This window comes from Capricornis sumatraensis, chromosome 16, assembly GCF_032405125.1.
Source record: "Capricornis sumatraensis isolate serow.1 chromosome 16, serow.2, whole genome shotgun sequence".
Classification (NCBI taxonomy): domain Eukaryota; kingdom Metazoa; phylum Chordata; class Mammalia; order Artiodactyla; family Bovidae; genus Capricornis; species Capricornis sumatraensis.
This window is the reverse complement of record NC_091084.1, coordinates 43859087-43871339: the sequence shown is the minus strand read 5'-3', so window position 1 is coordinate 43871339 and position 12253 is coordinate 43859087. Positions and strand designations below refer to the sequence as shown.

The 12253-nt window shown below is 47.4% G+C and overlaps 1 protein-coding gene across 2 annotated transcripts in view; it reads right to left on the bottom strand.

Annotated features, from left to right (window-relative positions):
- IRAG1 (inositol 1,4,5-triphosphate receptor associated 1) overlaps positions 1-11090 on the bottom strand; it is a 118761-nt gene extending 107671 nt beyond the window's left edge. For both annotated transcript variants that reach the window (XM_068988168.1, XM_068988170.1), the window contains exon 1: positions 11024-11090. In XM_068988168.1, the coding sequence (XP_068844269.1) occupies positions 11024-11090 (67 nt within the window). The remainder of the gene's footprint in view (positions 1-11023) is intronic.
- Positions 11091-12253: the final 1163 nt, after the last annotated feature.

The window sequence follows — 12253 nt, the reverse complement described above, 5'->3', positions numbered from 1 at the left end:
ATATATGCAGTCTTCATTTCAGCACCAGGGATGGATATTGGAATACTGCCTTCAAACTTTTACTGTTTTCAAACCTGGGAAGATTCATTCTTTCATTCACTCACTGTCTACTGAAAACCACCATAAACCTGCCATGGTTCTAGCTTCCCTTAATACATCTCAATAAAATCATAATGATCTAACCTTTTGAAGAGTCTTACTGGCCCAGCCTCTATGTCCTCCAGCCTGATAGTTCCAAGTGTGGGTTTCTATCTGTTGATGGGCTGTATGTGTTTTGCAGCAAGGGCAATCTAACCTTGACCTTACCACTTTCCACTGTGTAAACCCGAGTGAACTAGCAAAACTCAAAGCCTCCATTTCTCATCAGTAAAATAGAGATATTATTATTAGCTATCTCACAAGGTGCAAAAATGTTATAATATGTGTAAAGCATTTAACACACTATGTAGCTGGTGCTCAGTCAATGGCAGTTGTGATAGTAATGATCACAAGTACATCATTATTCCCTTGCTCTTGTCAAGTGAGACAAGCCCCTGGGGATTTCAGCAAGTGGAACCTCCCCACCCAGAATGCTGAAAAGTCAGGCTTTCTTTGTTCACGTGCGTGCACAACTTCTGTGGTTTACAAACTATAGGACTCATGACAGAGGGACAACTTGCAAGTGTTTCTGGGTCTAATGTACCAGATCCTTGAAGTCATCACCACGTCCATCTTTGTCTGCCGAACCCAGCTGACCAGAGAAACAGTCTGCCCCAACCAGCGTAAGGCCCTGTGAACCCCAGCATCGTTGGAAATGTTGGCTGTACGTGGGGACAACTGCAAAGGAAACAAGGCTGCCCTCTGATGTACAACCATGTGAAAAACCACATGCAATGGATATGATTAGTCATCTGTGGAAGTAACCCAAGAAATTGTCTGTAAATGTGGCTGAAGAGACGGGAGGCTTGACCAGGATCTCCAGAGGGCAGGACAGAAAGACAGTTAAAAGCGTGTGACGACACCTTTTGGAGAGAACTTTGCTCTCGGCGATTTCCCCTTCTCTACGAGGATCCCTTACATACTGAGGAATGGCTCCTTATGGCCACATCTATATCCCACGATCCTGTCACCTGACCATGGCTGATTGATATTGACCCAACCAAACTGGGCCTATCAGGGTCTCTCCCCTGAGACCACGGACAGAGATGAGAAGCCATGGAACCTGGTTAAGATAGGAGTTGAGCCCTAGTGTGGTGGTCTTCCAGGTGGGGGTTGCATACCCAAGGAATATCCAAGATGATCTGTGGAACACGGGAAGACAATCGGGAACTATCACTTATTTCATTTCTTTAATATTAAATAAGCAGACAGGCAACGATGCCTCCATTCAGTCACACGTCGAAAGGTCACTGTCACATCCAGTTTGTGAGATGTCCTGAGGGAACACGGGAAATTCTACAATGCTAAGGGACTGACATCACACCCTCACGTATTCATTTGCTTTCAGCGACATATGACACAGTTTATATGTGATCAAGTGGATTCAGGAAACATATCTAGTTTTAAGCAAACCAATCATCATAAAATGGACAAGTGGCTTAAATGTCTCCTGCAAATATGTGGAGTAAGTATACTATAACTACTAATAATACCACAAGCAACTCTCAAAAGTTTCTACAAACTAGTGGATCAAACTAAAGAAGTTCACTTACAATTCTGTAAGTAAGGACAGTTTTCTTCTACATCAGCTGTCTGAGCTGGCTATCCTTCGCCTGCTCTCTCTCTCCTTGCCCTGCCCCAGGATTCATCCTCTCTGCTCTGGGCTCCCGGATGACACCTATAAGACAGGATGCAGGCTTCCATGCTTGCTGAGTTTGGCCAACGGACCAGTAGGAGGTAGAGGGTAGCGGGAGAGGTTGGGCATTTCCTTCCCTGCACCCTTCTCGCTTCAGTGTTACATCTCTGGCAGTGGCTGTGACCCTCCTTAATAACAGCTCAACCTGGATGGTCCCACCTCCACGGCTCCAGGTGTCACTGGCTTCCAATCACACTATTTTCTCCTCTCACCCTTCCTGGCTAGAACGGGTAATGGCTCCCTGCTGTTGCTAGTTTGAGGGAGTACCTGGGCACCATCCCTCGTGGTTTCTAAACCTCTATAAATGGTTCTTTCTTTTGTTAAATCTCTTGAGCCAACTCAGTTAAACTTGGTTGCTCACCGGGAGGCTGGTACGTGTCTCATGTAGTCATGACAGTTATTAAAGCCAGAGGTTATCCAAAGTGCTGAGATCTTAAAACATAATGAGGCATAAGTAATCACATTTCTCTTAGTAAAGAATACGCTTTTAAGGAAAACAAAACAAAAAAAGTTGCTGGCACTGGTAAAAACACAAAGCAAGATTTTTAAATAGTGTTTTCTCTTTCTTATCTCTTAAAAATTTCTATTTTTACTAATTTTATAAAATAACTTGCATATCACCAGTGGTAAAGAATCCAACTGCCAGTGGAGACACAGTGCAGGAGACACAAGAGACGCAGGTTTGATCCCTGGGTTGGAAAGATCCCCTGAAGTGGGAAATGGTAACCCACTCCAGTATTCTTGCCTAGAAAATTACATGAACAGAAGAGTCTGGAGGGCGACAGTCCATGGGGTCGCAAAAGACTCGGACATGACTGCACACAAGCACAACGTGAATGCAGTGGCTCATGGACACAACTGAAAACGGAGACATACACATAAATTAGAGATGCATTCTAAAAATATTTTAATTGATGAGATGAACCATCAAAACCCTCGGCTGTAGAGAAGACCTCTGCTCTAAAGAAAACACTGGCAAGTTCCTGCTGCCAGGTCCCTTCCACTGCCCGGGGGCTGCGTTCCTGGGGAAAGTCTCCTCCTTCCTTTGATTCTCTGAACTATGTTCCAACAAATCCCATCTTTCTACAGAAGACAAAGGGAATTCCAAAGAGAAATGCTTATCTAAAGTTCTCAGGGGACAGACCCATCCTGTGCTCTGGGGGAGTGTCTTTGTTATAAGCAGAGATGGCTATCAGGCCATCTAATGGCTCACATGAAATACTCCTTAGAACTTTCCACCTTCTGAGCTAAATCTCCATCTCCCAGGCATTTTGGTCACTGGAAGGGTAATCCTTTCCCATACATTAGCACACAGGCATTCAGAATCACATACTTCACTCTCTTATGAGTTTGATTATCATGAGTCAGTCTCCATATACATAATTAACTCCAGGCCACAGACCAGGACCCGCAAGACCATGGTCCTTAGGGAGTCCTCTTGGCATCCAGTCTACATTCCTCCTGACAATATTCAGCTTCATCATCATCACCTTCCCTCAGGGACCAGTTGGATCTCAACTGGGAAACAGGAAAGATGTTTAAGGTAAGAAGTCCAGAAGGGCATCACAGTCTTTCTACCAGGGATCCAAACCCCAAACAAGTGGAAAATATCATGATAAGACAGCCCTTAGTGAAACCTGACCACCTAGAGCCACAAAACTCTAGGTGTTCCCTGTGCTTTGATGTTAATCTAAGCTTAAATAACAGTTATTATTTATTGAGTACTTATACACATATAAGTACTATGGATACAGCAGTCCATTTCATTTTCATAAAACCTCTTTGAGCAAGTTAAATTGTTATCATCTTCAGCCTCATCTTACAGGTAAGAAAAGTAGTTAGATTCTTTCCCCCAAAGTCACGCGGTAAGTTGCAGAGTAGGGATTTGAATTCAGCTCATTTGATTTGAACACCTGAGGTCCCAACCATACTCCATGCTGCCTCTGTAGCAGATTGCATGGCCTTGGCCATGTCTAGGAACTTTTCGGGCATAAACCTTGGTGGGTCAGAGAGAATGACTCAGGCCTCATGACACAGGACATGGCATTTCCTGCTAATAGAAAGCTCATGGTTCTAGACTTGTATTTTCCTACTAAACAGAAGATAAGGTCTTGCTCATGGACAAGGTTATGAGACCTGATAGAGACTGCCACATACTGGGAGTTCCCTGGAGGTCCAGTGGTTAAGAATTCACCTTCCAATGCAAAGGATGAGAGTTCAATCCCTGGTAGGGAAACTAAGATGTGAGAACTAACTACTGAGCATGAATGCCACAACGAATCCCACATATCACAACTAAGACCTGACCCAGAAGGGGTCAGGGAGGGGGTCTCTGAGAGCAGACACCAAGCTGAGGGATTTGACCCCACGAAGCGGACACCATCATTATCCCTGTTTTACAGGAGAGGGAGCTGAGACTCGGAGAGGTTAGCTATGGCTCAAGGTGTAGAGCTGGTCAGTGGTGGAGTCACGTGGTCACTCCAGGGCCTGTGCTCTCCACCAGGCAAGGTGCTAATTCCAGCTCCAGCCACCAGCTTCCACTGTGACTGTGAGAGAAGAGTGGGTCAAAGCTGAGCCCTCCTCCCGACTCAGAGCCGGCGCTCTTTTGACCACATCTGTATGAGCAAAATCAAGGGTGTCTTCGGGCTTTCTTTCTCTTCTGATGAGCCAGGAACCTTGGGCTCTCTGGAAACATGCTCCAGTTAGCTTGTGGGTAGCCTCCAGTAGCCTCTGTGTGTCTCTTCCTGGAGTGACCACCATGCCCTCTGCACCATGTCCCAGCGCTGCACCCCTGCTGCAGTCACTGGATGGCCCCGTCCCTTCCAACCTCTTCTGGGCCCGTTGGCTCCTAATTTTCACTTAGTTCCCTCTGCCCCATCTTATACTCACTGATACGCCTGCTCACAGAACCTGTGTTTCCTAAGCCTGAGTCATCTACACCCCACCCTCACATGTTCTCTCCTATATATTTAGTGATTTAATTTTTTTCATTTGATTAGCAAGGTGCCAGGATTGCTCTCTTGGCTGGGCCATTTACCAGCTCTGTGTTGTTGGCCAAGTTCTTTACCCTCTCTGGCCCTCACTTTCCTCATCTGTACAATATGAGCGAACAGTTGTAACTACTTCAGGGGGCTGCTGTGAGGATGAAATGAGGTCCTGCAGGGAAAACAATAGAATATCGTTAAGCACACGAGAAGTGCCCGGTGTGCTAGCCTCCCCTGTCATCACACTTATTTTAAAAGGGAACTGTATATCCCTACCATCCATGGAAAAGTCAGTACCATTTGTAACACAAATAGAGAGGACTTAGTTGTAAAAATAAACTTAGTGAAAACAGTTATTAAATTCTAACTATTCCTGACGAAGTCTCCAAGCCCAAGACTTGCTCTCATTTTTGTCAAGAAGAGAGACAGGAAAGCATTGGAAAGACATTGAAAGCACACTAGGCACAAACCCGGGGGAACAACTTGCCCCGATGTGCCTGGGACGTCTGGTTTTAGTACTGCCAGTCCTGCACACCCGCGCTCCTGGGCTGCCGCAGATAGACGGGAAAGAACATAAAAGGCAATTCTGATGTGAATCCGTGTATTTAGAGCTGAGTCAATATCCCACTCACTAGCATCTTGCAGAAAAAAACCCACACCCTAGAGCCACACCACACAAGCCCATCTGGGAGCACGGAGTTCCCAAACGCCACACGTGGATGGAAAAGCCGTCATGTGTGTGCCACTGAGGTGGGCCTCAAAGAAAAACCACACTTGTAAGTGCCCAGTGGGAGGAATGATGATTTAACTGTCGCACGGCAGAATTACTCAGTCGCATACAACCATGTTTTGCATACAACCATGTTTTGCATACAATCACGTTTTGAAGTATCTTTCATGACATGAGAAAATAATCAAGATAGAATGTTTGGTTAAAAAAAGACTACTACTCAGACATTAAAAAAAGAAAGAATGAAATCTTGCCATTTGCAATAACATGGACAGACTTGGAGGGTATTATGCTTAGTGAAATGTCAGACAAAGAAAGACAAATACCTTATGATATCACTTATGTGGAATCTAAAAAACAAACTAGTGAATATAACAAAAAAAGAAAGAGATTCACAAATAACTCCAGTGGTTACCAGTGGGGAAAGGGAAGCAGGAGGGGTAGGATAAGAGTAAGGGATTAAAATTTGCAAAGTGTTATGTATAAAATAAATGATCTATGAGGATATAATGGACAACATAGGGAACACAGCCAACATTTTGAAACTATATAAGGAGTATAACCTTTAAAAATTGTGAATCAGGAAGAACTGATGCTGGAGCTGAAACTCCAATACTTTGGCCACCTGATGCTAAGAACTAACTCATTTGAAAAGACTCTGATGTTGGGAAAGATTGAAGGTGGGAGGAGAAGGGGACAACAGAGAATGAAATGGTTGGATGGCATCACTGACTCAATGGATATGAGTTTGAGTAAGCTCCGGGAGTTGGTGATGGACAGGGAGGCCTGGCGTGCTGTAATCTATGGGGTCGCAAAGAGTCAGACATGACTGAGTGACTGAACTGAACTGAATGTTGTAAGCTGTAACATATAATATTGCACATCATTGATATTTCAGTTTTTTAAAAATTGGGGGGAAGAAAAGCCAAAGATGTCCTTCAGTAGGAGAATGGATAAATTGTGGTGCATCTAGGTAATGGAATGTTATTCAGTGCTAAAAAGAAATGAGCTATCAAGCCATGAAAAGACATAGAAGAATCTTAAATGCTTGTTACTGTGTGAAAGAAGCCAGTCTGGAAAGGCTACATAGTGTGTGATTGCAACTGTATGGCATTCTGGAAAAGGTGAAACTACGGAGACAGTAATAAAGATCTGTGATTGCTAGAGGTTGGGGTTATCAGAGAAGGATGAATAGATGGAGCACCGAGGATTTTTAGGCAAGTGAAAATACTCTGTATAATACTATCATGGTGCAAACATGTCATTATACAATTTTTCCAGACCCACAGAATGTACAACACCAAGAGTGACCCCTAAGGTAAACCATGGACTTTGGGTGACTATGACTGTTAATGCAGGTTCATCAGTCGTAACAAATGTATTACCCTGGTGGAGCTGTTACCTGGCAGAGGCTATGGTGTGTGGGGGTGGGGAGGAACTGGGAAATTTATGTGCAGACCTTCCTCTCAACTTTGCTGTGACCCTAAAACTGCTCTGAAAAAATAGTCTTGAAAAAAAATTTTTTTTTGGCTATGCCGTGTAGTTTGCAGGATCTTAGTTCCCCGACAAGAGACTGAACCTGGGCCACTGCAGTGAAAGCGCTGAGTCCAAAACACTGGACCACCAGGGAGTTCCTTTAAAACAATTTTGTTTTTAAGCAGACTATAAAACCTGTATGGTAAGACCCTAGTTTTATAAAATATACGGAAATGTAAAGGAAGAGACACGCCATATTAACAATAGTTTTGGGAACTTCCCTGACGGTCCAGTGCTTAAAACTCCACTCTTCGAATGCAGGGGGCACAAGTTCCATCCCTGGTCAGAGAACTAAGATCCCCCATGCTGTGCAGCCTGGGCAAAAACAAAAACCCAATATTTATCTCTGAATGATGCAGTTCCACAGAGATCTTTCTCTTATTTATATTTGTTTCTGAATTTCTTACTTATACTTTCCAAGAAAGTTTAGCAAAGAATACACATTACTTTTATTACTAGGGAAAAAATCTGAATAAGAATTATATTATCTGAATAAGATGAAATGGGGTGGGAGGTGGGCGGGGGGTTCATGTTTGGGAGCTCATGTACACCTGTGGTGGATTCATGTCAATGTATGGCAAAACCAATACAGTACTGTAAAGTAAAATAAAGTAAAAATTAAAAAAAATTATAAATTTAAAAAGTACTGGGGTGGGAAGAAAGTAACCAGAGCAGATTACGCTCCAGCCTTCGCGAACCCTTTTTTCACATCTGTGGCTTATTAGCTGAGGGGCAGAAGAGGTTTTCTGTCCGGCTGGCTGACTGTCACCTGTTTACCTTCTTCCATGGGGAAGGCCCTCACAGAGAAGTCAGGGTATGCCCAAGGTCACGGACTCATGTTGCCTCTGCACCTCATCCAGTGAGGCTGCCCTGGGCTGTCACCTGGACTCAGGGTCTGGCCTCCAAGGTCCACGGGGCAAAAGGAGTCCCCTTGGCCTTCCCATCGCCTGGACTGTGGCACTGTAACTGCCCGAGACCCTGGTCACTAACTAGAGGCAGGATGGCATCTAGCCCCGCAGGTGCCCGCTTCGGACCACCCTGGCCTGAGCTGGAGCCCACCAACTGTGTTCCCTTGGGCATGCTGCTTCACCTCTCTCAACCACAACATTCTCATCTCGACCGCAGGATTAAATGAAATAACAGTTCTAGCACAGACCCTGGCACAAAGTCAATTCATATCCATTTTCTCTCCTCCTCCCTTTTACATCTGCTACAAGAGAGCTCAGTTCTCTATCTCTGTCCCCCTGTCTCCAAGAGCTCAAAGAGCAGAATCTGGAGGCTCCTAGATCTCTCCTCCCCACCCTTCTGGGCCTCTGCTCCTCCTCACTCATCAAACAGTCCCTCTGCCAAGCCACAGAGAGGGCAGCTGAGAGGTACTCTAGAAGCTACATGTGGCTACCCAGGAGAGGTGGCAGGATAAGGAGGGGGTGGATAACTTGAGACACCCCCCCACACACACACCTTGCATTCTCTCAAGATACACCAGAAGAATCTGATCATCCGGCACACATATGTAGTAACCCCAGGGCCCTGTTTAACCAGAAACCACATCATAAACATTATGTCCATTTCTTCATTAGAAAAAAAGTCGCTCCTGAGAACTTTGTATTGATGTACTCTTGGCATTATTCTGAGTGTAGGACACACTCTACAGAATGAGACAGGGTCTCTGCCCTAAGAGAGCTCAGTATCCACTCCTGCTGAAGCTGTGGGCACATCCCCCCACCTTTGTTACTAATAGGACAGAGGCAAGGATTGTTTGGGAAGCTGAGAATCCATATGTGAGGTTCAGACCACCAGGCAAGGAATCCGGCTTCCTCACACAGAGACTCACAGAACCAACCCCTCGTCCTGAAATTATGAGCCCACTGGTCCACCTGAGAGTTAGTTTCAAGTAGAAGAGATCTCATGGCCTTAACTATCTTCACCCAGGATACGAAGTCTCCTGCTTGTCACTTGGTGGCTGGATGGCCTTGGACAGGTCATGTAACATTCCCCGGTTCTAGTGTCCGCCTATGAAACTGCGGTGAAGACACACCCCCTTTAGCGCTGCTGGCGAGAGCACAGGAAATCACGTATGGAAAGTCTGCCCCTCAGTGTTGGAAGAGAGTCGGTGCTTCCCCACGACCCGCTCAGAAGCGGCGCCAGCCAGAGATGAACAGGGCATGGTGGTTAGAGCAGAACCTATGGGGATGGGCTGCCTGGGGTCACAGGCCAGCACCACCTGTCACCAGCTGTGTTTCCTCTCTGGGCTAAAATGTCCCATCTACATGCTGAGGACAATAATAACCTGTGCTTTGTAGGGTTGTGGAGGTCTGAATTACTACACGGCAAGTGCTTAGAGCAGTGTTCCATGCATAGTAAGAAGGGCATGTTTGCTTTTTTTTTTCCTTCTAGAAAACATGTTTATGGGGATCACTGATCATGGTGTAGCCATTTGTACAGGGTTATACCTCCCAATCTTACATGGTATGCAAGAACATCCTGCTTACTACCGAGCACAGAGGAAGGTGCATCAGCCGTGAATACAAACAGCCACTTTCAGCACACACCTATAGATTTGCGCACCCGCACACAAACACCACTGAATCATGGACAAAACGAACGTGACAATGACGATTGTAATATCCATTAGGGACAAAAAGCCCAAGACGCTCCCCTAGGCAGAAGCGTACCCTCATACTCCCGGTTGTGTTGAGCATTGCGGCTGAACTCGCGGCTCTGACTCCTAGCTCTCCCAGCTCTGCTCCTCCTCAGTGGTCTGACCCTAGACAAGTTACTTAATCTGAGTTTCCTCCCCATAAAAGCCTTGGGGTGAAGCTGAGGGGAGTTCAAGCCACCTGTCACCCGCACGTCACTGCCACCTGGTGGGGACAACAGAAGCCCCACAGGCTCCGCCTCCCTAGTGCTCCCCGCCTAACAGCCTGGGAAGCAACTGCCTTTTCCTGCACGAGATCCATAGGCTGCTTGAGTCCCCCCACACCGAGACCCTCAGTGAACAGCCTGAAAAGTGGGTGTTAACAGGGCAGCTGCTGCTGAACTCTGGGAGATGGGAGCACCGGCCAGGGGTCCCTGACAATCCCACACTGTGTTTACTCAATCTGCAGAGCATCTCCAGGCTTTTATAGCCATTTACTGGACAGGAGGGAACAGTCAGCTGGGCCCCTCTCTGGCCTCTGGCTTCCACCGGCCTTTTCTTTGGAAAAAGGTGGCCTGAGTGCCTTCCACTCTAGGAATAGCTCTGATTCCGAGCTTCTAGAGGTGTGCAGGCTCAGCAGACAGGCCAGGCACACACAACCCCTCGAGGGTGCAGGGAAAGGTCACAGGGGGGCAAAGCTGGAGGCAGGAGAGATGGGGACAGGGGTAAAAACAGGGGCTGCCACCAGGACACAGGATAGAAAGTGCAGGGACAGACACAGGGCCAGGTCAAGGAGGGAGACAGACAGGGCTGGGCCAGCACAAGGGCCAGAGCGGACAGGAGGCGAGAGTGTTGGGGGCTGGGGGTGGCGGTGGCAGAGAGAGACACAAGTGCTCACAGAGCAGGGCTGGGGCAGCAGGCAGTGCACGAAGAACCCTGCCCAGTGGGCTTACGTAATCTGGGGACCCTCTATTACTCCAAAGTGGTCCACAGGAAATCTGGGGATGGGGATCCCCAGTCAGAACCCATGTTTTCACCCTAACCTGTGCAGCTTTCCAACAGCAAGCAAAAGAGACACAATTTAGTTAAGTTAGGATGGGCTAAGATTCACTTCTTATTTTAAAATGATGACAGCAACAATAAAAATACTCGGCTGAAATGCCATTCGACCAAGCCAGCTCCCCTAGAAAGTTAAAGTCAGGCGCCCCCATCCCAGCACACCCTGTACCTTTAAGGAGGAGAAGAGTTCCCTTGCTCCCGGCTGAAGAGGCAGGTTATTCTTGGAGACAGAGACGACTTACCTAAAACTGAGTTATTCCACTTTCCTCCTCTGGCCAGCCTCTCTTCACTCTGGGGAGCTTTTACCATTTAAGGTCAATGTTACATCTGGCTCCGGAGCTTGGAGCTGAGAAGCCTCTGGCTGCTGAGCTCCACTGCCCGCCTCCTCGGAGAGGGGCTGGGACTTAGCCCAGAGCTCCTCGGGGACCCCTCTGGCCCGACTCAGGGGGCAAACGGCAGGGAAGCTGGCCAGGCCATCCGAGGCTCAGCGCAGGCTGGGCCTGAGAGGCAGTGGCTGGCCCTGGGCCCCTCCCACAGGCACCCACACAGTGGAGGGCAGTGCCCACAGGCAGCTCATGCTGCTGGGCATGTCCTGGCCAGGCAGGGACCAAGAGAACTCGGCCGATCTGCCTCCCAGCCTGGAGTCTCCAGCGAGCATGTGAGCCTGGACAAGACCCTGGCCCAGCGCCAGCAAGACTGGGAACATTTCCTGTCCCGGGGATTGGGAGGTGGGGGCTGCTCCCACCTTAAGCCCTCGGGATTAGCAGAGAGAAGGGCCTGGAAGATTCAGCTAATCCCAGACCTGGCACCAGCCCCAGGGCTTCAGTCCTTGCTCCTCCACTGAGTAGCTCTGTGGTCTTAACCTCATGGAGCCTCAGTCTCCTCATCCCTAAAGTGGGAATCATTGGGATCACAATGCCTAACTCCTCGGGTTGCAGGAGGATTTGATGAGATGATACGGAAAGGCTTAGCACAGCGCTAGCATCTCAGACTTGCTGATCAACACCAGCGAGTTTCCTGCCCCTGCTCAGACACAGGTGAGGAAAAGCTGCTCTCTCCTGAAGTCCACACCTTGCCCTTACTTGCTCCTCACCGCTTTGGGTGCATCATGGTGCTGCGGGCCCTGGCCAGTCACATGGGGGCTCCAGCCCTTTTCAGCAGTTAGAGGCAGCTCAGAGAAACCCTGAGTAGGACTGCCAGATAGAATGCAGGACACCTACTTAGACTTGAATTTCAGATAACACATATCTATTTTAGTATAAGTATGTCCCAAACATTGCACAGGACATTCTTACACACACACACACACACACACACACACACACACACACACACACACATATGCTGTGCTGTGTTGAATTATTCAGTTGTATCTGACTCTTTGTGACCCTACAGACTGTAACCCACAAGGTTCCTCTGTCCATGGGGATTCTCCAGGTAAAAATACTGGAGTGGCCTCTTGCCATGCCCTC